Source organism: Lissotriton helveticus, chromosome 1_1 (genome assembly GCF_964261635.1).
Source record: "Lissotriton helveticus chromosome 1_1, aLisHel1.1, whole genome shotgun sequence".
In the NCBI taxonomy this organism is placed as follows: Eukaryota; Metazoa; Chordata; class Amphibia; order Caudata; family Salamandridae; genus Lissotriton; species Lissotriton helveticus.
In genome coordinates this window covers 468,971,236-468,998,351 of record NC_136057.1, presented here as the reverse complement: position 1 = coordinate 468,998,351, position 27,116 = coordinate 468,971,236, and the positions used below count along the sequence as shown (strand labels likewise).

General features: G+C 46.1%; 1 protein-coding gene across 4 annotated transcripts in view; it reads right to left on the bottom strand.

Annotated features, from left to right (window-relative positions):
• The window catches only part of SCUBE1 (signal peptide, CUB domain and EGF like domain containing 1), a 2,199,864-nt gene that overhangs the window by 490,689 nt on the left and 1,682,059 nt on the right, over positions 1-27,116 (bottom strand). For all 4 annotated transcript variants that reach the window (XM_078673869.1, XM_078673871.1, XM_078673868.1 and 1 more), the window contains one exon: positions 15,254-15,412. In XM_078673869.1, coding sequence (XP_078529995.1) covers positions 15,254-15,412 — 159 coding nt within the window. The remainder of the gene's footprint in view (positions 1-15,253; positions 15,413-27,116) is intronic.

The window sequence follows — 27,116 nt, the reverse complement described above, 5'->3', positions numbered from 1 at the left end:
TAATTTTGAATTAGTTAATATGGCAACCAGGTAAACCGAATCATAATATATTTGAGGTGTGCCCAAGCCCACGAGAGAGGCGCGTGAGGGTCAAGAAATAGCCTGCCCAGTAAGTTCTCCCCATTCCTCGTTTTAGGGTCTGCTTAAAACAGTGCTCTACCTACAACAGATCTTACTTGTGAGCAGTGCCTCGCTAAACACTTCAGTAATGGAAGCATGTGCAAATTTACATGAGGCACTATTGCAAGATCTGCAGTAGCCTCATTCCTGCCCCTCTTAGGAAAATTGATCCAAGTTATAGGAGTAGCTAATAAAAGGATGACAAACCCTTTGACGGAAGAGTTGCCTGGGAAAATTGGATCCTTCCTGGATCACCATCGGTTCGTCGTCTGTGACTCAAGCCCATTGTGAATTTTATCATCTACTGCACACCAAAGGGAATTGAGTTGCAAACCAATGATGAGGACATTGCCTTCAAATTGGCGTAATAGAACCTTTGCACTGCCATGTTTCCTTTACTGAGAGTGAAAGACATGCCACTAAATCTCAAAGACACGGTCTGGGCAGTGGTGTGGGACTACTCAGGAGAGGAGATTGGACTGATTCGAGGAGTCAAGCCAGTCCGCATACAGATCAAGCCAAATGCATAATATTCAAGAACACTCCAGTACAATTTAACCCCAGAAACAGTGACAAGGATTGCATCCATAATTAAGTCTATGATTGTGCAGGGATCCTAAAGGAAATCATGGGAAGTCCATGAAACTCTCCTAATATGAGTTTGCAGAAACCTAGTGGAAAATACTGCACTGTCCAGGACCTTAGCAAAGTTAACAGCATAGTGATTCCATTTTGTTCTGTGGTACCAAATCCATCAGTGATCCTATTCCATATTCCTTGTGAAGCTGAATGGTTTACGATAATTGACCTTTGTCAGGCGTTTTTCTCTTTTCCATTGCACGAGGAGAGCCAATTTGTATTTGCTTTCTGTCTGGAAAACTGTGTCTTAACGGAAGTGTCGTATTCTGCAAGGGCATACAGAAAGTTCATCCATTTTAGATCTTAAAAAAGAACTGTGATGGTCTGATTCTGCCCCGAAACTTAGTACTGGTCCAATACATCGATGGCCTTTTCATTGCATCTGAGATGTGTGATGCTTGCAGGGATGATACCATTGCCTTACTAAACCACCTGGCTGAGAATGGGCATAAGGTGTCTCGGGGTAACCTTAAGTACTATCTCAATGAAGTACAGTACTTGGGCCACTGGATTGAAAAGGGCAAGAGGAAGGTGTCACAGGAAAGAGTGGGGGCGATCATGAAGATGAATCCGCCTAGTACCCAAAAAGAGGTCAGAATGTTTTTGGGAATGGTTGGCTACTGTTGACAGTGGATTCCCAACTTTTCTCTGATGGTGACACCTTTGTAGATGCTGACTCACAGGGATATGTGTGATCTGGTGCCCTGGGACAACGATTGTCTACTTACCTTCCTAGAGTTGAGAGAGTGCTTGTATCTCACTCCGGCTTTACGAATGCCAGATTACAACAACGCGTTTTTGCTGTTCTGCCATGAAAGGAAAGATTGTACTCGATCTCTTCGCACACAGAAACATAGGGGTGCCCGTAGACCAGTGACTTATTTCTTAGCTACTTAGATTCTGTAGCTTCAGTGTTGTCCGGATGTCTCAAATCTATTGCCTAAACAGATGTCCGCATTGAAAGATGTGAAAGCATCGTGATGGGTCATCCTCTTACAGTGTATGTGTCACACTGGGTTGAGCTTCTGAAGACTAGAATCAAGACACAGTATCTGACAAATAACAGATTGATAAGATACGAGCAGGTGCTTTTCGCTACTGAGAATGTAACCCTGAAGCAGTGTTCTGTGTTGAATCCAGCTACCTTGTTATCCATTCCAAGTGCTGATGGGGAAGAATGTGAAGACCATGACTGTCTGGATGTCACTGAACTATGTATGAAACCAAGGCCTGACATTGTCGATGAGCCATTGTCTGATTCTGATCAGTCCTTTTTATTGATGGCTCATGCTTCGGGAATAAAGAAGGAAATCTGAGAGCAGCGTTTGCTGTCTGTACCATTTCTGGAGTGGTCAAAGCAGTTTGGTTACAGGAAGTATATTCCGTACAAGTGGCTGAAATCATTTCCTTGACACATGCATATTGAGTATCTAAACAAATCTGAGTCACGATCGATACCGATAGCCAATATGGGTTTTGCGTGGTTCATGATTTCGGACAACTATGGTCACAGAGAGAATTCCTAACGTCATCTGTTTCTCCTATAAGAAATGGCGAGTATGTGAGACAACTGTTGGAAGCCCATGGAAAGGGGAACAATTTTGTAACTTCGGAAATTGGTATGCTGATAAAGTCGCACACTACTGTGCCATTAATGCATGTGTCTTTAATGGAGAATATACTGGTGAGAGTACAGAGCAGACCGAACTCAATATGATGATAGCAGGTGCTGACACATGGGATGAAGTCAATTGGTTGCAAATGGAAGTTACAGAGGAAGAACAAGCGGGTTGGGTCAGAGCAGGCTGTGAGAAGGGAAAGGATAACATTTGGGTGTCAACTGATGGCAGGGCAGTATTACTGGATTGATAGTTGCACCCAATGGCAATGCAAGTTCATGGAGCAGCCCACATAGGAAGAGATGCGAAAATTATATTGTTCAGACAGACTTGGTTTAATTCGAAGTTTCGAGTGATTGCGGAAGCTGAAAGTCATCGGTGTGTAACGTGCCCACAAATGAATGCTTGAAAAGAGACTGTTGTTGCCAGAAGCCACATTGGCAGGTCAAGGGGTCCATTTAATCGAATCCAAATGGTTTTTATTGAGATGTCTGTGTGTAATGGTTTGAGGTACATTCTGGTTTTCGTGTGCATCTTTTCCTGATGGATCAAGGCTTATCCGACTAGGAGATGTGATAGCCTCACGGTAGCTAAGCTATTGCTAAGAGAGCTTATTCCTAGGTTCGGACTTCCAACGGCATTGCAGTCGGATAGAGGCACGCACTTCCATAACAAAGTCATGAAGTTACTGTGTACAGTTCTGAGGGCGGATCAGAGACTGCATTGTAGTTAAAGGCCAGAGGCATCTAACATGGTGGAGCAGATCAATGGTACCCAGAAATCGAGGATGGCTAAAGTGTGAGCTTCAACATCTTTGAAGTGGCCTGATGCTCTATGAGTTTGCGCAGCATCCCAGACAAGAGAATTGGGTTGTTGCCCCATGAAATACTCATGGGGAGAGAGATGCATTTGCCTGCCAATGCGCTTGTGAATATCTCAGACAATGTGGTCCTTGACTACTGTAAAGGATTAGCTGACATGGTTCGTTCTATATCTCATCAGGTTGAAGCAGCTACTGCATCAACATCAAAGGATTTCTTTCACAACCTGAGCCCAGGGAATTTGGTTCTCATCTAAAGATATGTGTGGGAAAAACTGTCTTGATCCTTGTTGGTGTGGTCCATACCAAGTGATAATGGTGACTACGACTGCAATGAAGTGTGGTTGAGTGCCAAAATGGGTCCATGCCTCTCACACACAACAAGTTTTGGGTACCTCTGATGAAACAGCTGCTCTCCCAGAAGAATTTCCAGCAATGACTCAAAGGTCACGGAAGAGGACAAGCAAAGCTGCAGGGGTACCTGAGGAGGCTGGAAGCACACCAGGCCAATCTGGTAGGAGGTCAAGCTACACAAGACCCTGGCATAGACTCTGAGGGAGACGGTACTGTTGCGAGTGACAGAGAGGCTGACTCAGGGGAAGGGACAGGTGTGACAGTAAATCATGTGCAGACAAGAAGGAAAGATGCTGTAGGTGAGGTTTGGCCTGTGAGACAGAAGAGAAAGAGTATGAGACTCGCATTTGAAAGAAAACTGGCACCAATACTTGAAACTTCAGGGCCGAATCTGAGTGAGACCGAGCAGGACACGGAAACTGCGAGGAGATCCAGAAGAGCTTAAGTGCACTAGTCATCATCCTAGTAACCACCGGGGGGGGGGGGGGGACGAGGGGAGAAGCTTCGCATAGCTTCTCAAATAGTTTCCAGGGGAACACTGTTAATCGTTTCCAATGCTTTAGTGGGCTGGATCAAAACGATTGACTGGAGCTGTGTACGGTACCCCCAGTATCTTTGGAGAGACAGGCTCTGTCTGGTAGGGGACAAAGTGTTTGTATATCAGGGGCTATGGTTAATATTTCTGGGACAACTGTAGATTGTACGCCTATGGGCAAGGAGGGTGATCCAGTAGGGTGCTCGGAGTCATTATTGGAGCTGTGTACGGTACCCCCAGAAATTTTTGAACGACAGGTCTCGTCTGCCTATGGGCAAGGAGGGTGATCCAGTAGTACTGGATACTACTAACATCGCTATTCTCCAGCAGGGCAGTAACTGTTCTCTTTTGGGGCCTGGTGTCTCCGGTCTATCCAGCTGTTATATTGCCAGTTGGAATATTACGGGTATCAGGTCCAAATCAGATTGTCTGGGTTGGACTGAATTTTTAGCTTTCTTTGATATTATCTGTTTACAGGAAACCTGGTGTAGGGACTTTAAAGGATATAATGGTTTTGTCTCTTACCAGTTACCTGCTACCGGTTCCCTATCAGGTAGAGCTAAGGGGGGCCTTTTGATTTTGATTTCTGTCCAAACTCCTTTGCTGGTCAAAAAATATGTACAAGTTGGGGTACACTCCCAGATTTTATGGCTGCACAATACAGAAAAATTGAATGGCAAAAGTGCAGTGAAAATAAAAACACTGTACCTTCTTTGAATTAATGTCTCTATTCGTTCATTCTCAATATTTGTAAATTTCATGTAAATAATCCTTCGTCCAGTCTGGGACCCCTATGCTTATAATAATCACTTACCCAGCTCCCTTTGACTATATGGGTCTAACCCAATTTTCTATAATGCACAATACAGGAGGCAGGAATATTTTATTAATACATTTTTATAACAACGTTTTTGATGATACTAGGGATCTGGTGGTTAGAGCACTATCAAGTGCATTGGATGACATCCTCAAGGATTCCAATGTAGTTTTTGACTTGTTAATAGCAGGGGACTTTAACGCCACTACCTGCCCACTCTCAGATGCCAAGGTATGTGGGGTGGTAGATTGTCATGGAGATGGAGTCCCCCATTTTCAACATAACTATTATGGAGATGCTTTAAACAGTCTCCTTGACTCACATAATATGTATATTATGGTTAACGAGAAAAATGTACAGGAGGAGATTTGCCCCACTTTCACAGGCCGGGGAGCGAATTCTGTTATTGATTTTATTTGTATCTCCTCGAGTCCTGAGGCCTGGATTATGGCACCTAAAGTTATAGACATCCAGCTTAGTGACCACAATTGCCTGATAGTAGAGGCCATGCTATGGGAAAATAAAGGGACCACCATCCCGGGGTGTACTATTAACAACATTGAGGCAGTGCGACCTAATGGCACTAGACTCAGGTGGAAGGGGGATAAGGCTGAAATCATGTCCGATTCAATCATTACTAGTTGCCTGGCAGGAATTACAGGGATTTTAGAAGACAATCAAGGTACCACCATCTCTATTGAGTATTTTATTGGTATTAATGCGGTCATCGACTCCAAGCTTACTAGTACTCTTAAGCACAAGGAGGAACGCCTGTGGGGGTGGTTTAATCCAGCTTGTACCCTGGCCCTAAAGGAACTTAAGTCAGCTTTATCAGTTACGCCTAGAGATAAGGGTTTGGTTGTAGATCTTAGAGCCATATACAAAGAAACCCTAAAACGGAGGAAATTGGAACTCCAACAGGAGGCATGGGACAACTTGACCCTGGCTGCTGAATTGAATAATTGTACCCTGTTTTGGAAAACAGTTAATTCCCCATTCCTCAAAGATGATAAGATCCCTGAATTAACTTCCAACGTTATGAAGGAGGAGTGGGTTTCCCATTTTTCTAAAATCTTTGATTCGGACAGTGCATCCAGGGATTTAGGGGATAGGTGGCCGCATACGCCACTCAATATCACCGTCCAGGAGGTTTTAGATAGCAAAAGGGTCAGCAAAGGAGGAAAAGCACAGGGTCCAGACGGGGTACCAATTGATGTTTATAAATTGGTCCCGGAAGTATGGGGGCCTCTGTTAACTAACATCTTCAACGCAGCAGTCCGTAATGAGGTGCCCCCTACCTGGGAAGAATCTATCCTAATCCCAATATTTAAGAAAGGAAACCGAGGGGACGTTAAGAACTATCGTCCAATTTCCTTGTTGGATTCTTCCGTAAAAGTAATGAGTAGAGTGCTTCTAGTAAGGTTGGAAGAATGGGTGGAGGCTAATGGCATTCTAGCAGAGAGCCAGTTTGGGTTCAGGAAGGGTAGTGGTACGATTGAGCAGTGTCTAAATTTAGACCTGCTCATCGGTAAATATACCCTAGCAAAGACCGGCACTATTTATCTCTGCTTTGCGGATTTGAGTAGTGTCTTCGACCTGGTGGACCATGGCATTCTCTGGGCAAAGCTAATCGAAATAGGGGCACCCGAGGGCATTGTGTTCTTCCTAGCACGTCTTTATGCCAAACTACGTGCTTGTGTCCGTTACGGTTCTAACGGGGAATGTACTACTAAGTTTAAAATCGGGCGTGGAATTAGACAGGGATGTGTGTTGGCACCACTGCTTTTTACCCTCTTCATCAATGAGATTGATTCTTTTCTCAAATCTCTTGCAGTGGATGCTCCCAAAATCAATGAGGACAACGTCCCTGTGTTACTGTACGCGGATGACGTGGTCCTAATCTCACGCACCCCCATCGGCCTTCCACGGCTGATGGATGGCTTTTCGCAATTTATTAAAAGCAGAAAGTTAGTGTTAAATAAATCTAAAACTTATGTTATGGAATGCGGGCGAAGGAACAGAAAGAAACAGTTTTCCTTTTTTATAGAGGGACAGAAGGTCCAGGCTGTTGACACTTTTTCGTACTTGGGGGTCACTTTCTCAAATAATAACACTTGGGTCAATGAACACAAGAATGTCCGGGCCAAGATGGCGAGGAGTGCTCATGGAATATTCACAATGGCTACGAAACTGGGAGACAGGCGGGTTCATGACATGCTTACAATTTTTCAGTCCCGTTGTGTCTCGATTGCCTTGTACGGAGCGGGCATTTGGGGCTACGCCCCGGCAGGGTCTCTTCAGGTTGAGGAGAATGCTTTCCTGAAGAGACTTTTGTGCCTGCCAGGCTCTGTTTCTAATGCTTTAGTGCACAATGAACTGGGCATTTACCATCTTGCCGACTTGATCCTCCTTAGGCCACTGATGCTATGGCGTTCCATTTGGATAAAAGAAGAGACCTCATTGTGCAGAGCCATTATTTCTGATTTCCTTTCTTTGGACCATCATCTAAAGATCCCATGGTTAAAGTATATTGTGGATAATTTCCGTGAGATCTTTAACATTAACATCACTGCGGATCGACGTGGGACCACTGAGCGGTCTAAAAACGAACTTAAGCACTGTTTTTTACAACAGCTTTCCACCAGGAGACATCAAAAAAGCTCTGAACTCTCAACCTGTGTTATTTATCATGATTTAAATGAATTTGTGGGTTTCCAACCATATTTGTCACAAGTGACCTGGAAGGCACATCGGTTTGTGTTGACTAGACTGAGAATCGGAGTAGTCCACAACCTTGTTGCTTTCCCCTCTCAGCATTTACATCCTGCTGGCCCTTGTCCGTGTGACAATACCACCCCTCAAAGCACTGTGCACTTTCTTTTGCTCTGTCAGTTGTACAAATACCTGCGGATTGCTTATTTGAAACCCCTGTTTGTGAAGTTTGGAGTCAGGTCAATACGAGACTGCATGAGCCTGCTTTTTAACTTACATCATCCTGACGTTTGTTTTTATACGGCTACCTTTCTCCTTAAATCAATTAATGTAAGGAAAAGTAAGCTTTTTTAACCTTTTTAATTGCTGTATCACCTGCTTTTGACTGTTGTTTTATATTGTTGTCTTTTTATGCTGTGCTTTTATGGACTTGCCTTTTGTTCCGAATAAAGCCTTATGAAATGAAATGAGTGCCTTGTTGGAGGTGTACCTCTCCCGAGTGGACTCATCTGGTTGCAAATACAGGGGAGAGCAAGGTCCGAGATCCTGGTGCTGGTTGTCGAGTTATTGCTGAGAGTTCCTGGGCTTGAAGTAAATGCACTCCTGTCATTAACTGTTCCTTTCCCACCAAGGCTAAGTGGCTTACAGACTTTGATTTTGGAAGACGTGGAATTCTCAAGTTTCAGAGTGGCACAGTCTCAAGAAATTGCAGCAATGAGAGCTGAACTGCTACAACGAGTTATTGAGGATATTGGCACTGACCTGATAAGGGATGGGAATTGAACTGTGAACTGTAAATCATTTGTTGAAGAAGATAACCTAGGCACGAGTGGAAGAAGAATACATTTAGGGATTCTATCTAGAAGAAGAAAGAGGGCTAGGGAGGTCTTCTGAGCTGTGTAAATACTGTAAAGAAGGGGCCACTGAAAAGAACTTTCCTAAGAGTTGTTCAAGAACTTTGTCATACGGGGCGATTGAAAGAGAAAATAGACTCTGTGTGTTATTTCTCTCCTTGAACAGTGATCCGAGCTATTCTAAAATGGAGTCTGGAAATTCGAATCACTGGAACAAATGTATTGTAGGTGCACTCATTATTGTGGTGATTGTAGTAATAGCTGTAGTCATTATAAAGCCAGTTTTAAGTCCATCCGAAAGTGAGGAGCATGAGGTTGGGGTACACGGGACATCCACACATACTACTGCTGTCTCAAAGAAGGTACATTAGGATCTGAGAAAGACCTAATAGAGCGAACTAGTCACTTCCTTCAATAGACCTGTCTAAGGGAGATTATAAATGAAATGTGTATGGTGGGTTGCTCTAGGAGTATGCAGACACTATGGAAAATAGAGATTTTTATGTGTGCTTGCAATTAGCCACATCAGTTGAAGAGGGAATCACTTACCATCACTTACCCTTCACTTACGGCATTAGTTATAGTTTACTCCTTGGTAAGTTCTATGGAAAAGGCCATTATGAGTACTACTTCTCCAATTGTGACGTGGTACTTTCAGAAATACATGTATATGGGAGAGGTGTGGCGCCGCGGCCAGGGCGACTGACGCTGGAATCTGGGGACCACGGTTCGATCCTCGGCTCCGGCGGCAGGTAAGCCCAGCACCATGTGACTCTGGGCAATAGCTCGCTTAATCTTCCCGACGGCCCCCCAGCGCCTAGAGACCCTTACGGGTGATTGTGCGCTTTACAAATGTGGACTTTACTTTACTTTATATAAAGATTTGAATACATTTGATGCCCAAAGGAGAGCAGGAAGGATGGAAAATTACTTTGCCCCTATTGTAACATTAAACACTGCTTACTCGCATAGACATAATTTAACTTGCACACTAACAGATATAGGAAAGAAATGTATAGACCAGGTAGAAGATAGACGTAGGGGATTAGTTAACAATGTTGATAACAAGGATAAGCATTCTGATTGGACCAAGGAGCAGTTGGCTAGTAAGGCTAAAGGAATTTCTGATCCGATAGCTCAAGATTGGCAATAGCGAGTAAAGCTTTGCATTTAACAGGCTGAGAGGAGTTATAATTCCCTATTTATAGGACAGAGTGTATGCAATTATATATTTTTGGTCAATGGCCCTTGGAAGAAGTTTTTGCAAGAGTCAGTTTGCATGGTACCAGGAACATATTTTGTGTGTGGGAAGAATGCATATGTACGTTTGCCGAGCAAATGGTATGGGGCGAGTTATTTGGCGGTTGTGTTTCCATGTGGATAATTTGGAGAATCCTGAAGGAAGGTCGAAAAGCAGGGAGAAACGTGGATTGAGTGCTGTAGAGGTTATGGGAGACATCTTCGGGGAAACTAATATCTAATTTGGGAGTAGTGCTTAATGATATCAAGATTTGAAGACAATTTACTATAGTGGATTAATTGTCTGTTAACACAGCTAAATCTTTGCTACTCATTGATGGGGAGATGGTCTCGATAAGGGCAATGGTGATGCGAAAATGTCTTGCACTAGATCTTCTACTTGCAAAGGAGGGTGGAGACTGTCAGATGCTGAAGGTCCAACAGTGTTGTACTTATATCTCTGATAATAGTAAAGATCTGAGGGGATGTATTAGTAATATCATCAATATACATCATGAAATACAGGATTTGGCAGCCAAAGGAGTTTGGGATACGATTGGAAAGGGATTTGGGACAGTTTTTTTTTTTACGGAGTTTTATATAGCATGAACTCGACCCGGTACCGGGTATCAGAGCGCTTTACATAGCACCAGTTACCTTACATGAGGATACATTCATTTTTGTTAGGCAGTGGTGGAGTGGTGTGGCTCACTGGTTAGAGGCGGCAGACCCGGAAGCAGAGGTCGGCCCGGGACCAGGGTTCGATTCCCGGCGCGGCAGGGTCTTGGGCCATGGTCAGCGGACTTGATAATTCTCGTCTCGGTGCCTACTCCAACCATGGGTCCCACTCAGCAACTCTGGGCAATAGCTTGCTTAATCTCTACTAACGGCCCCATCAGCGCCGGGGATGCCTGGCTTCACCTTGGAGATGCCCAGGAGGGACCATCTCACAGGGAAAGCCAGGATGGGTTCCCCAGCGGTATACAGCGCCGGGACGCCCCTTTGCTGGGGCAGCTGTGCGCTTTACAAGTATACAACATTTAACATTTAACAGGGAGATTAAGTGATTTGCCCAGAATCACAGGATGCTTAGCGTCATTGCCGAGACTCGAACCCGGTTCCCAAAATTCACGGTCGAGCGCCTTAGCCGTTAGGCCAACTCCTCTCCCCTGTTATTGTAGGGGTGCATCATAATCATGTGTAGAGAGCACCCACATATAATTGTGTCTTGTGTAAACGTGAGTGTTAGAATTGTGAACTGCGTTAGTGTATCTACATGACATATTTTAGTTTACTGACAAGCAGTATGAGGAGTTAACGTAGGAAACAAATTTAACTAGCAGAAAAACACTAACATGAAGAAACCGTGTTGTAAAGTTTGACACTACTCATGTACTAGAGGTGTTTGAAAATGCTAATTTCCATAAGTAGGTAAATATGTTAGTCGAAATACAAAATTGTTATGTAACTCGTAATGCTTAAGTGATACGTCTTATGTTAGCCAAAGCTATAGACCTGAAATGCAAACCCCTGACCACTCTTGCTTTAGGATTAATGATTGGAATTTCATGTGCCCTGTGGAAGGTGTTGTTTCTCACACTTGCATTGCAGGTGGAGAAGCTTTCTTTAGGCAAATTAATGTCATTGTTTTAGCAGCTAGGTGAGGAGAGAAGAAGTTACAATTACATGGCTTACTCATTAACGTAGGGATGTCATCTTAGCAAAAGAGTAGGGATAGATTTAAATGCTCTTCATTCACCAACCCTCGATGCAGAGACATTTGGACTCTTGCTTCTTGATTGTCTGTATTCTTCTTCTCGAGCTAATGGTCCTGTTCATGTTGCACCGTCTGAATTGGGTGCATAGGTTTGGCATCATGCTGTTTCCTTTGTATTTCTATACCCTCGTGTTGAGGTGTGTTTATGTTCAGTTATTTTTGGCTTTGTAATAAACCTAATTATTCTTCTTCAATTGTCCATTGATTATTATGTATCAGTAACTGGTGTTTCTATTTTGACTGTGTCTTAATGATTCTCTCCCCTTCACACTTTCATGCTGCTTAAAAGACTCATTGGAGTGCGTCTCTAGGAAAGTTCCAGAACAAATTGAAACAGCCCTTTAACTAGCAACAGGGCTACAAAATATAGCTAGAGCTTAGAGTTAGTGGTAAATGATATGAAGGGATGGTTGCACATGGGTGATTGTGGGATGAGAGCAGTAAGGAAATGGGCCCCCTCCTAATGTATATGTATATATCTATGCACACACAAACACACACACATACATGTTTGCTTAAAATGCTTACATCTCGCTGTGTACGTAAATAACTATGCATGTATATTTAGATATCAATACACACATATGTATGAAGTAAGAGTTAAGCATTTTAACCAAATGATACTTCCTTGCAATGATATGGAGAAGGACAAATTATTGTGTGAGGCAAGGTGCATTGTGACAGCGAGAGAAATAGGTCAAAGGAGATTGTAAAAGCATAATTGAAAGATAGTGACAGGGTGGAAGAGAAAAAGTAGAATATATGATTGACAGTGAGAATAGAAAGAAAGGGAAAGGCTGGGAGAAGAATGGAGAGAACATAGAATGATCAGAAATAATGGAAAAAAAGATGAGAAGCGATAGGGAGGAAAGAGATACAAAAGAAAGAGAAGTGGAAAAGGGAAATTTTAGTACACAGAGAGAAGTGGAGTGCATAAATTGTGAGTCTAAGAGAACAAAGGTGATGTGAGAAGACAGAAAATAAAAAAGAAAAGAAAAGGGAAATATATTGGAATAAGATAATGGAAAAATGAGAAAGGACTGGAGAGGAGAATATAATTATTTTTGAAGGAGACAAAAGAAGCAAGGAAAAGGATGGGAAGCATGAGGTAGAAATAAGATATGCAGAAAGGGAGAGGGGAGTTTTGTACATAGAGTAATTATAGGCAGAAATGGAAAGGGCAATCGGAAAGGATCAGAGCTAAGCTTTGAGGTGAAGCAGAAGGGGGGATGAAAAAAAGCAGAAAAACATAAGGGAGAGGGATGGTGTAAAAGAGAGAGTGGAAACATTGCTGGAGGAAAGATAGTGAAAGTAATGAAGTTGATGATGAATGCAGATAGGAACTGAGAGACCTGTAAGCATAGTGCTGCCCTGGGTGCATTGGTGTTCAGAGGAGCGAAGGGCTCACTATCCAAATTATGACTGTCTTTAATATATTTTCTTTGTTTGCATTAGGCCATGACATGACACCCTTGCTACACCACTGCTCTACCAGGGATTTTACCAGGGATGGGACGGGGGCCACACGTACACATACACACTCACTCACATCCATGCATTCCCACACGCACATTCACAACATTCACTAACAAATGCACATACATTCATACATACATGCACAAAATATAAAAAAGAACGTATCTTCACTGTAGAGGGGGAAGTCTCGGAGGTCAGCAGTACCAACCCTCTTGGGACTGCAGCCTTCCCTCATAGAAGGGAAAGCAGCAGTACCTCACTCGTCATAGAGTGGGATGGATCACTGAGACTGCTGAAATGGGGGTCTCTAGTTGGAAATGGTATACACCCTGTCCAAGTTGGGACCCTTCCGTCAGAGGGAAGCCTCAGAGGTCCCAGGAGGGTTGGGACTCCAGCCTTCCCTTATAGGATGGAAGGCAGCAGTACCTCACTCGTCACATAGTGGGATGGGGTCAGTGAGACTGCTGAAATTGGGGTCTCCAGTTGGCAGTGGTATACACCCTTAGTAGGGACCCTTCCTTCTAGTCAGGATAAAGGGGATTACACACCCAAGATAACCCCTGCTAACCCCCTTGGTAGCTTGGAGCGAGCAGTCAGGCCTATCTCAGAGGCAACGTGTAAAGCATAACACACACACACAGTAACACAGTGAAAACACTACATATGGACACCACACCAGTTTAGAAAAATAAAGTATCTTTATCTAAACCAAACAAGACAAAACGGCAAAAATCCAACATACCCAAATCAAAATATGGTTTTTAATGGTTTAAGCAATTCTGCCCCAAGAAAACTAGGGATGCAGTGATTTTACACAAAGGACCTTCAGATGCTTCAAAATTCACAAGGCAAAACAGCCACCAAGGAGGGAAGTATCGGAAATCACAGCGATGCATGAGTTCCCGGGCCCTTAGGGAGGCGATGGGTCTGTTCTGCTGCACACCGGTGAATTGTTGTGTCGACTCCAGACTGTAGGAGGAATAGATTTGTCAAAATCCCATGCGGGCATTTAACAGTAACTTTTTTTAATATTACTATCAAATGCCCGCATGGTAGATTGCCATGTCACCACATCCCACATAGCTTCATTTCAGGTGCCTATCCTCTAAGCATCTATTTACATATTCCTATTGAAGTTAATGAGAATAGCTGAAGAGGAGGAGCTTGGCGGCTTCAGATCAGTCATGAATAATGGCTTCTCTTTAATCCCACCTTTTCCAACTCAATACAGAATGGGTATGTCATTAACGGTTGACTGAGCCTACCCCAGCCAGTAACTAGAATAGACATTCACTTCTTTCTAAAAAGCAAATCCAAAAAAACTAAAGGCCTCCACTTAAAGAGAGTTTTTTCCTTGTAAGTAGCAGCCAATGCTGGTTTCACCTGCCTGGCATGGCAGGCCCTGACAGGGGTCAGCATCAAGATAACCCCTACAATAGAACAGACAGCCATTATTTACTTAGGGTGGGGTATCTGTGTTGGATAGACCTCCACCTATGATAGACGGCCGGCAGACTAGGCCTCAACTTTTAGTACCCATAAACTCTGCGAACCAGAGTTACTGGTAATGCTCTTATTAGTAACTCTGGGATGTGGAATTACCAGAATTACAAAGTATACACCCAGGCATTCAGAATAAACCTTTACATTGAAAGGGAAGCTGCCAGTCATGTAAAAAGGGAGCTTCATGAATGTACGGTAAGACTAATTTTCCCTACCAAAATATAAATGGCCTGCTTCATCTTCATCTTTTGGTGTCTACATTTAATTTGCATTTGCACATTCCTTAAAAACCCTACTACCTTATTTAAGCGTCAGTGAGGGGACATACACTCATCCCCAAAGTTCAATTTTGTTTATAAAAAGAATATGAATATTAAAATAAAAAGTATTAATACAACTCGGTTTTAGTATACATTTATGTAGAGCATGTTCATCCCAGAAGTATAACTTTTTTCTCTTTTTCTTTTTGACGCTAAATGTATCACGAAAACGCCTGCATCATGTGGCTGTAGCTGCCAATGGTGAAGTACTTCTACAGGGTGTTTAGAGACTGAGAGAATATAGGCATTTTGGGGACCCCGTATAGCTTTATTGCGCCACTGATGGATGCATTTTCGTTTGTGCTGAACTATCTAAAGTGTCATGCGGACTATTTTATATATAAATATTGCAGTCTAAATTGATCAATAATTCAGTATTGTTTTCAGCATACCACTAAATACTTATCAATTACTTTACGCTATTGCATACACTGTGAGAGCAGTAGCAGAAAAAAGTGTTGAACGAACCTGATACTTCCCCCTTGTTCATTTCCACTTCAAACTCTGCAGTAATATGCGACACTTCCTTGGCAGGTGATTTGCGACCTCGTCGTTTTTTCATAGAAGAGTCACACTTCAAGTTCACGAAAGTTACCTGACAATTATCATTGCACGGGGATTGACCTCCTGCGTATAAGAGAAACAAAAAAAAAACAGTTTGTACGAGAACTAATGTGAACATCTTTCGCAAAAAGGAATGAAGGGTTGCTTTCGAGTTAGTCAGTTTTACTTTTAACATTTATTGCATTTTAGCCATCTTCTTGCGGATAAAAACAAACACAAAATATAAATGTCTAATGTAAAATATCGAGTATGACGGTTAATTAGATCCTATTGTTTTGATGGCTTTTATTTCACCACATAGTTCAGACTTGGAGAGGTGTACTTCTTGCATACGTTAATAGAGTGGTATCAATTTTATTTGGATTTTGATGCTTGAACTGACCTTTAACTGATAATATGTGCTAAGCAACTATTATGGCATTTGGTAACAAACATAATGATAGTTTACCAGTTAGTTAGGTAATCTTTGATGCAACTTTTGTTTTTGTTTGGGTGGCGCTAGGTGGCGCACAAGCAGTATGGCCGCACACCAGTGAGGCTCCTGCAGCCTGGTGCACTTATCCGGCATTTATCCTCGTTTGCAGCTCAACTATGACGGAATCCTTTTAGTGAGAGGATGCGGAGGGCTTCCTGGGGCTCCGGTGTAAAATTCAGGCGATTTGGGGCAGAGTTGCAACTGTCGTGCCCGAAAGAAGAATCCGCCGAGAGTGAGGGGGTGATCGCGGCGGAGCGCTGTGCTGGCTCTAAGCCCTGCGCAAGCCCGCGGCCTGCCACGAGGAATCCAGGCCCCAGGGAAAGACTTGCTGCACTGTAAGGAGAGGGCACGCATCGCACAACGACCGAGCGCACAGCAAAAAGAGGCGTGCGGGAGCCCTGATTGCCTACAGCCTACAGAGGGAAGTGCCCGCTTTTACTACTTGCAGCGGAGCGCGGGGGAGAGGAGGCTGGCGCTGTAGCTGCCTGTGACCGAGTGGCGGCGGCGGCCATTGTCTATACCACACCAGCTGCTGCTGCGAGTGTGCAGGAGTGACAAGCTGTCTCTGCGCATGGTAGCGCGCTGATATCCTGCGCTTAGGAGCCCGCTAAAAAAAACACATTGCGGGCTGCCGGCATTGTAAGCGGCAACACCATGAACCTGTTTTGAGGCAAAATGCACAGAAGGTCCAGGACCCCCCCGGTGAGCCCCTTCTGAGTGCTGGCGTGGGTGCGAGAGGGAAGTAGCCAATACCCCGTGACCTGGAGTGAGAGACATCGGCTGTGCTGGGCTATGAGGCGGCAGGTGGGGGGCTGGGAGACCGCTCGCCTCTGTGTGGGACTCAGCTGCGAGGCCGCCCCGCCACCTGCGCCATTGCCCAGAGCCGGAGGCCCGCGCTGGAGGGGCATATCGAGGGAGCCCAGCATTGGCCTTCCAGCACATATACGCAAGCACTGCCGCCGGCATCCTGAGAGCGGGCAGGTGAGTCCTGCGATGATACAGTACTGAGGGGCTGGAGCTCTGTTAAAGAGTGCATGAGGAACTGATTCTGCCATTTATGTGAGGCGAGCTGGCTGGGAAACAAGGGCCCTGGTATCTGACACAAGATCTGGCTGGTGGACTGACGGTACCCCTCAACCTCAACCGCATTGGTGTGATACACGGAGATACTGCTCCTCTGGCTGCGGTACGCACCAGATCCTGAGCGCCGAGACAAAATACGATACAAGTGCCGTAACACGGTATTGACCGGGAGGGGACGGGTGTGTCCCAGAGGCACCATGGGCAAGCCAGATACAAGACAGCCTAATTTGAACTTTGAGGCGACAAGACGCACTGCTAAAGGCTCGCAGGAGGAACAAGATGGCGACAGGAGAGAGGAGGCACATGCGAGCGCGGTGACACAGGCATCGGATGTACAGATTATCTTACAAGAGGTGCGCCAGGGATTTGCCACCGTTGTGGATAAGGTAGATAGAATGTCCTCGCTGATGGATGCCATCGCTCATAAGTTGGAAGGGCACGAGGATCGACTGATGGAAGCAGAGAGGCGCATATCAGACACCAAAGACACGACAGCCAGAGCCATGACACAACTTGCTCAGATGGATAAACTCATAAAACTGATCACTGCCAAGAAGGAGGACTTAGAAGCGCGTAGTAGGCGCAATAATATTCGCATAGTGGGAATTCCCGAGTCAACCAACACGGGCAAGATGGAGGAATATGTGGAACAACTATTATTGTCCTCGATAGGTGCGGAATCCTTATCCAATCAGTTCATAGTAGAACGGGCTCACCGCTCGCTGGGACCATTGCCACCGCACGGCAGTACTCCACGACCTATAATCGCAAGACTTTTGAACTATAGGGATCGAGATGTGGCATTGCGGGTGGCACGGAGCAAGCAACAACTCACCGATGATGGCAACAAGTTCTCCATTTACCCGGACTTCACCCCTACTGTTCAAGAGGAAAGGTGCAAATTTATAGATGTCAAGAACAAATTGAGGCTTGGCCAAATCGATTATGCATTGCTATATCCTGCAAGACTTAGTGTCACCCACCAAGGGAAGCAGCGATTTTTTACCAAGCCATAGCAGGTGGAAGAGTTCCTCAAACATGTGAAGCGTGCTAATCGAGCTTCTGGAACTGCATCGGCGTTGCAGCAGTCCTTCTCGACGGAAGACAACTCACAGTGACAAAGTCCCTTTCATTCTCCATGATAGCTGTTGTTTCTTTTTTTTTTTTGAAACTCAAAAACCTTTAATGTCAGTATTTGCAGAAGGTTACAGTAGATTTAGTTCAAAGTATTCAGCAAAGCAATAACAAATTCCATCCGGAATACTAATACAGGATCTTTCCTAATAAAGACGTGGTCCAAACCAACACAAACTTCAACTGTGCAGCGATTGTAGTCCAGAGTTGTGACACAGTATGAGTTTACTCTGACATAGCGTAGTCTGCCTTTGGCAGGATTATAGTCCAGTTATACAAAGCAGCCTGCGGGAAAAAAACTTCAACGAGTGCAGTCATTATAAACAATACAACACGTCTGATCACCTTTGCCATCAATGCCCTCCGCCCATCGTGCCCCACATAGACACACAATTCTCCCCACCAGCAGCACCAAGGAGTATGTTAATGCCACGATGCATCCCTCCAACTCGGTTCCTGCATAGGCCTATTGGTCGGTGCCTCGTCCCTCATTTCCCTTCTCCTGATTCGGTTCTCGTGCCAGAAGGTAGGAGGTTAGAGGCCCCCCGGATGTCCTTAGGACGAGATTTAATAGGAAGCATGTCCGCATAATAATGTGTATAATCCTGCCATAGGGTCAGGGTGTGGATCCAGTCTTTGAACTTGGGGGAACGACCTCTACCCCATCTGCAGGCAACCTGTCGCTTGGCCAGCAACAGTCCCAATGCTATGAACTTGGTGTATTTCGTTCTGGGACCTGGGATAATACCCAAGAGGGCCATGAGTGGGCAGGGGGGAAGCTCGGCACCCACCATTTCAGATAACCCTTGAAATATCTGCGTCCAATACATCTGAACTTGGGGGCATTCCCATGCTAGGTGGAGAAATCCTGCGCCCTCTCTACTGCAACGTGCACATGCGTCAGATTCCCGGAGGTGATTCTTGTGAAGCTTGGCCGGGGTGTGATATAGGCGATGGATATACTTAAAATGAATAAGGCGTAGTCTGTTGTTACTTGTGACCGCCTCTATCTACCCGCAACAGGTTTCCCATTGTTCATCAGTAAGAGTAGTGTGGAGGTCCGTATCCCATTTGCGTCTGGCGCGCAGTGGTCCGGGGAATGGTATACTACGTGTGTGTCGATAGAGAAGGGAAATGACATGTTGTGGAGTATCTGTTTGTAACAGTGCATGCAATGGTGCAAGCGTGTCAGGTTCCCCTGGAAAGTCGGGGGTCAGTGCTTTTACATAAATGTTTCCATAAACGTCGGCTCGCGCATGGCGAAAAACTGCTCCGCGGACCGGCATTGGCCACCCACGTACAGATCTCCCCAAGTATCATAGTGCAGTGTCTCCAGCATTTTCCTTCATAGCCCTTCAGACGTAACCTGCAAGAGTGGATTTCGTAACAGTGGTATCTTGGGTGAGTACAGAAGAGGCGTTCCCAACCGTTTTGCTATGTATTGCCATGCTCGTACAGTGCAGTCCACCGTGGATGGGTCCCGATCACGCTCCTTTACCGTGGTAAAGAGGTAGCACGCCGGAGGCGTCGGGGCCATGTATCCATCCTCTACTGCCAGGTGAGGCATAAAAGGTGGCAGATGGAACCAGTACATCGCAAAGTGAGCTTGCGCGCAATAATAATACACCTCGAAATTGGGAACGTCGTACCCCCCCCCGGGAATATGGTAACATCATGGTCGACAGGGCAAGTCTCGCCTGTTTCCCACCCCAAATGAGCTGCGTGAGAAGGGAATTAAGCGTCTTAAAGAAAAAAGCCCACGGGAAATATGGTATGTTGATAAAAAGATATAGTAATTTGGGTAATATGACCATTTTGATTAGCGAAATCCTTCCAGCCATTGATAGTGGGAGGCAGAGCCATTTGGCAACCAAGTCCGTAACCTTGTCTATTGCCGTTCCGTAGTTGAGTCGCATGAGTGCGTCTCGGTATCTGGTAACGCGGACACCAAGATATTTTACATCGCTGTCTTCCCAAACCAAGGGAAAGTCTAGCTGGTGTTTAGGGGTGTTATCAGTGATTGGGAAGATCGCTGATTTTGACCAATTGATTTGCACTCCCGATATAGCTCCAAACTTAGTTATCTCTCGGAGGACAGGGTTAAGATTATCTTGCGGCTTGTGTATATACAGCGTCATGTTGTCCGCATATAGAGAGATAAGCAGCTGTCTGGCCGGGTATATTAGCGCTCGATGATTATGGTGTTGGCGTAATTTAGCGTCCAGAGGCTCAATGGCCAAGGCAAAAAGGATAGGGGACGTCCCTGTCGGGTGCCTCTGGAGACAGCAAAAGGAGGGTACTTGGCGCCATATAGGAGTACAGAGGCTACCGGGCGCGTTTACAGTAGTTGTATCCATTGGACAAAGGCGTCAGGTATGCCTATGTACATCAAGCTACCTAGCAGGTAGTCCCATTCCAGGGAGTCAAACGCTTTGGTAGCATCCAGGAAAACTGCGACTGCAGAGCTATTAGGGTCGATATCCTGTAGGACCGCGGCCAGAGTGCGAAGATTATGCGACGTGGCTCTGCGGGGGATGAAGCCTGCTTGATCTGGGAGCGCCAGGCGTTGCATCAGGAGGTTGAGACGGGTTGCCAGGACCTTGGCCTGGTTTTAGTAGGGAAGTAATGACCGTTTCGCGCATCGTTAGAGTACAGAAGAGGCGTTCCCAACCGTTTTGCTATGTATTGCCATGCTCGTACAGTGCAGTCCACCGTGGATGGGTCCCGATCACGCTCCCTCAACCGTGGAAAAGAGGAATCACACCGGAAGCGTCGGGGCCCTGTATCCATCCTCTACTGCCATGTGAGGCATAATAGATGGCGTATGGAACCAGTACATCGCAAAGTGAGCTTGCGCGCAATAATAATACACCTAGAAATTGGGAACGTCATACCCCCAACTGGGAATATGGTAACATCATGGTCAACAGGGCAAGTCTCGCCTGTTTCCATGAGCTGCATGAGAAGGGAATTAAGCGTCTTAAAGAAAAAAGTATATATAATATAGTATGTTGATAAAAAGATATAATAATTTGGGTAATATGACCATTTTGATTAGCAAAATCCTTCCAGCCAACGCAAAATAGAAGACTTCCTTCAGAATTGGGGCCAAGATGTGGGCATACGCTTTGTAGAATTCAACGGGTAAACCATCAGACCCCGGAGCCCGTCCAGAGTGCATTTGCATAATGGCATCAGTTATCTCATCCAGTTCAAGATCTAGACTGAGAAACTTCTGCTGAGTGCCGCCCAGCCAGGCTAGGGCAGTGTCTTCAAAATAGGACGGCAGGTCCAATGGGGCACCTCTGTGGGAGGAATATAGATTACTGTAGTAGGCCTTCAGTGTACTTAATTGGTCGGGGAGGTTTCTGTGTAAGTTTCCATTGTCACCCTGAATTTCCGTTACATAATTGGAGAATCGGGGCGATCTGACCGCAGTCGCCAGGGCGTTCCCCGGGCGGTCTCCCTCACCGTAAACCCTAGCCACAGGATGCTTCCCTGGGAAGTTACATTCCCTCTCAGCAAGGTCTTCGTATTCAGTTAGTTTGCTACGTATGGTGGCTCTAAGGTCATTTTCATCAGTAGAGGAAGATATCTCACCCTCCATGCGCTTAAGCTCCTTCTCCAGCGTGGACAAACTGGTGCGTAAAGACTTAAGAATACCTCCACCCGTAGCAATGCACCATTCTCGTACCGTCACTTTAAATGCTTCCCAAACTGTGGTGATACTCGGGACTGATTCGAGATTGCGCTAAAAAAGTCACGTATGTCTTGTTCCAGCTCTGCCCGGAACGCTGTATCATTCAGATGTAGCGGGTTTAGGCGACAGTTACTATAGGGAGGCTGTGTCACAGGTATAAGCAAATCAACAACAACCGGGGAGTGGTCCGAGTGTGTGCGAGCTAAATGAGTCGCCTGTGTCAGCCAGTGAGCCATGCCCGTGGACATAAATATATAATCCATTCTGGACCAAGAGGAGTGAAACACAGAGAAGTGTGTGCCCGCCTTCTTCGTGGGATGCATGGGTCTCCAAGAGTCTAAGAGGCAGTGTCCTTCTATAATGTCTCGTAGTAACCGCTGAGTGGTGGTGTGGTGTACCGAGGAATTGTGGGATTGGTCAATGTAGGGGAACATAACTGTATTAAAGTCCCCACCACAGATAACATATGTGATGCCTATCTCCTGTATTCTGTAGCAACCATTGGGTCATCTACATTCGGTCCATAGTAGTTGGCGAAAAGGATATCATGGGAGTGCAATCTGCCCCATAGTAAACAATATCTGCCCTCAGGGTCACTCTCCATCCCTCCTGGGTGGAAGGCAACTACTTTCTTAACCAAAACGGCCACCCCCCGGGAATAAGTGGAGTAGGACGCGAAGCTGCGATGGGATGCCCATCTCAAGGCAAAGGGGGGGGTCGTGGCTGGGCTCAAGTGTGTCTCCTGTAACATGGCAATCGTGACATGATGTCTATCCAAATAGCCTAAAACATGTTGTTTTTTCCTCGGGTCATTGAGACCGCAAACATTCCAATCGTATAGAAGACATGCTATATCGCTATGCTGCTCTGCCTGTACAATCCTGGACAAGTTGCTGCATAACATTTTTTTTTTTTTAAAAACCACATAACACCCTTCCCACCTCCCACACCGGCTTCCCCAACTTGCCGGGAACAAACCCTCTCCTTCCCTAAAAGAACAACCTGGGACAATTACCATTCGTCCCTTTAAGATAGCTACAGGGGGAATGCCCTCTCGGGGTCACGCTAGGGGCGCACGACCCACCCACTTCCATCCATACTCTCACCCGCCTAAAATCCTGCCTGATCAGCGAAAAGTGACTGCGGGACGGGGGGAAGTATCCGTGCTTAATAGTTATCCAAAATAGAGTGTTACAGATACATCACCAGCATAGTCCCTGGTTGTCGGAGCGGGTCAATGAGAAGGAAGTCCTGTTACATCCGGAGGTCATTCAAGCGGGTCCTGGTGCAGGCGATGAGGATCTGGACCGATGTCCAGCTTCCGATTCTGCTGTGGCGAGAAGGAGTCTCTGCCAAAGAGGTCTATTATTAAACGCTCTATGAAGTCCTCCATGCGCCCCGTCTGTGTGGTCTCAGCAAGGCCAAGGATGCGGACGTTGTTCCTCCGGGAACGTGCTTCTAAATCTTCATTTCTTTCCGCTATCACTTTCAATAGTTTCTCTATTTGTGAAGTGTGCGCCTTGCTTGTCGTGGCCCTATCCTCCAGATCAGAGATTCTGGTCTCCGCTTCCTCCAGGCGACTCTCGTGCTGGCCTAGCTTGTTGACATCGTCTAAGTGAGTCGTCTTTGATTCCGATCTGGTGTACTTGATTGATAAGCGTATGGTGGGAGATGGTGTTGAAGGCTACGGAGAGCTCAAGGAGGATCAGGGTGGGAGATTCTCCTCTGTTGAGTAGGGAGTTGAAGGTTGATGTCTTTTTCCAGGACTTTGGGGGAAATGGGAGCTGCAAGTTTTGGTAGTAGTTCTAGGGATTGCTGGGGTCTGCAGAGGCTTTCTTGAGGGAGGTCATGTGGCTGTGGTAATGGAGGCATTGAGTATGGTGGTGAGCTGGTGGCTGATCTCATGGTTTCCGAGGCTGAAGAGTCAATAAGGGCATGGGTCGGAGCGTGCTCTCGAATAGATTGAGTTTATTAGGGCAGTAGTGTTCGGTGTGCTCTGCTGTTTCCATGCGGTGAGTGGATGGTCACTGGCGGACTTCGTCTCGGTGGTGGTTGAGCTGAGGAGGTCAGTGGATTTTGGATCAAAGTTTCTGTATATAATGATTTATGTTGTGGAAGAGGTTCCTGTGAGGCGTGGATAGAGTTCTTTGAGGGTGATGAGCAGGTGAACTCTCAGGCAACGGTGAAGAGCTCCTTGATCTGGTTGGTGCTGGCCTAGATGCGGTTTGCCACGGCCTCCGTTTTCACATCTCTGAGTTGGTGGTCGCAGGTGTTGAAGGTGGCTCGATTGTTGTTGTTTCTGCTGGAGTAGCCTCTTTTTCTAGGTGTTTGCATCTGTGTTTCAACATGCTGAATTCTGAGGTGTACCAGCTGGCGTTTGGTGGATCTGTACATTTTCACTGGTTTGGTGGTGATGACTTGGTGGGTGGTGCAAGGGATCCAGTCTATCTGTGAAAGGGGATGTGGTCGCAGTTTGGGGTGGCACGGGGTGGTCCAGAATGATAGAATGATCGGACAGGTGAGTTCCATGGTGTAGCTGTATCTGAGTATGTTGCTGGGTGTGAAGATGGGGTCTAGCGTGTGTCCTGCTCTGTGCGTGGGGTGTGAGGCCAGATGTGTAAGGCTGATGTTGTCCATTCGTTCAAGGAGGTCAGTGGAGTTGGTGTCTGTAGTCCAAGTGGAAATTGAGGTCTCCAAGAAAGATGTAGTGTTGGGATTCTATGGTGAGGGGGTGATGAATTCTGTGATAAAGTCGGTAAGGCCGGTTTGCGGTCCTGGGGATCTGTATGCAAGGGTGCCTTTGATTGTGGTGTTGTCTTTTCATCTTCAATGGTGGCGCAGATGATTGATTCCTTGTGTATGATGGTGATGCCACCTCCATGTTGGTGCGATGGTGGTGTTTCATCTTGTAGCCGGTTGGTGTTGTGGTGGGAATGTCAGGGACCTATGCGGGGGTAGCCATGTCTCTGATGAAGGTCACTTTGGGGGCAAGGGTGGAGATGGTGTCCCAGACTTGGATGACGTGTTTGCAGAGTGATCTGGCATTGATCAGGAGGCAACGGAGTGGTTCTTGGAAGTGGCGGCCGGCGGGGTGACCCGACGTGGGTATCGGTGAGGCAGTGGGTCCAGGGATAGGAGTGAACTAGCAGGGGAGGCATGTGAACGGTTCTGCTGTGGAGCGGGGAGATGCGAGGCAGCAGTTGTTGTTGCATCCAGGGCACGGAGTTCTGCAGTCGGGTACCTGTGAGAGTCTGGAGGGCCACAGTTCTTGGCGCTGGGCGGGGCCAGGAGCGCACATGCACCAATGGGCTTGTCTTTGATCCAGCATAACTCTGCTGGCTGGCGAGGCTGGCTCCCTGGGGCAGGAGCAGTCCGGAAGGCAGCAGAGGTGGCGACTGGCAGCAAGGAGGAGCTTGCAAGACATGCTTTTAACTGCTACTATTGTAACTTCAGTGCCACAAACATGGGGAAAATTAAAACGAACCTGTTGCACTGGGTAAAAGGACCATTAAAACTGATTTATTTTAAGAGCCATGTCTTTATTGCTTTATGAAAGCAGAGCTCATTGTCTGTCAATCAGATGGCCAGGGGAAGAGAGTTTCAAAGTGTTGCTACATTAAAGCTAAAGGAACAGACACCACTTCTAGTGCCTTTAGTAGCCAGGGTTGTACGAGTACTCCTTGTGGGGCAGGTATAGCCTTGCATTTCCTCATTACTTAAGCAGCGTGAGGCACATAAATAGGAAGAATTACAAAAGTGCGAATGAGGGGGTATAATTACACCAAATCCCTTAAGGCCACTTATTATGGTGAATTTTAAAATAGAAAGGCGACTTGAGACTAAATAAAGAGTTAAGATTTAAAATCTTACCAGTTTTGCTCAGGCCTCCTTTGGATTATTCAAGCTCACAGTGGAAGGGGGACTTCCTGCTCTGCCTCTTCCTATTGCTGATGGGTGAGGAACGGGCCGCCCTTTGCCCGGGCTTTGCACCGGCGCCACCTACGCGCATCTCACACTGCGGGAGCACTAAGAGCTATTCATGGCGAAGGTGATACGGTTCAGGTAAGAAGAAGCAGAGGGATTCTGGGACTTGTAGTCAGTTCTCAGTGGCTGCAGGCAAGACCCACAGGGGCTCTTCCCCTTGGAAGTGGTAGAACAGGGCCAACTTATTCAGCCGTCCTCCAGGCACAGTCGGCAAAGTTGGCAATCTGCCCCAAGCAGAATGACAACATTAGCGGCTCCGCGCTGTGGGAGCACTAAGAGCTTTAAATGACAGAGGTGATGAGGCTCAGATGCGAAGAAGCAGGGGGATTCTGGGACTTGTAGTCGTTCCTCTGCAGCTGCAGGCAAGACCCACGGCGGCTCTCCCCCTTGGAGGTCGTAGAAGAGGGGCAACTTGTTCAGCAATCCTCCAGGTTCAGTCAATGAAATTAGCAATCAGCCCCAAGCAGAATGACAGCGTTAGAGCAGTCATATTTGCTACTCTCACTCCAACCTAAGTAACAGTAGAGAAAGGGTTGGACTTTAGAGAGGTCAGATTTACTATTCCCATTCCAACGTGACCAACAGTAGAGAAAGTGCTGGACTTTGGTAAGGCATGGTCAGATGTACTATTACCAAGCAACCTAAGCATCAGTCGAGATAGTGCTGAACTCTGGAGCCGTCAATCACGTAAAAGCTACATATTATTTATAAAAACATTTTCTATACCAAAACGCTTCTGAATTACTTAAAACATCTAAAAAAGTTACTTATTGGAAATATTACCAATTGAAACACTGGACAACTTACAATAAAACACTCCTGCACAACAACCCTACATTTCCAACAACCTGAATAAGATGGGACATTGTACAATTTAAAAAATAAATAAATCATAACATATAAATGTAAAAAAATTAAGGACGTCATTATGATGGCGGTAGGACCGCCACTGCTGGCCCGGCAGTGGCGGTCCTTCCGCCATCACCAAATGTATTACCCACCGCCAAATTAGGATGGCGGCGGGTACTGCGGCGGACAGAAAGTCCGTCCGCCGCTTCACCGCCAAAGGCAATCGCACTGATTGCCTGGTGGACGGTTCAGGGCCCCAAAAGCGGTGGCGGTGCCTAGCAGGCACCGTCCACCAAATTAGGATGTGGGCATAGTGAAGGCCTTTCCATAGCGGCAATGCCGTCATGGAAAGGCTGGTGGGGTTTCGGTTTGGGGGCCCGTTGCGGGCCCCTCTTGTTGGGGGGGTTGTCGCTGCACTGGGGGTACCTATGGTACCCCCCCTGCATTGCCATGCACCAAGTGGCAGACACCGCGTGGGGCCTGCTACGCAGTGCAGGGAAATGCAGTGCAAGCACTTTTAACATTGCGTACGGTGCTGCAGC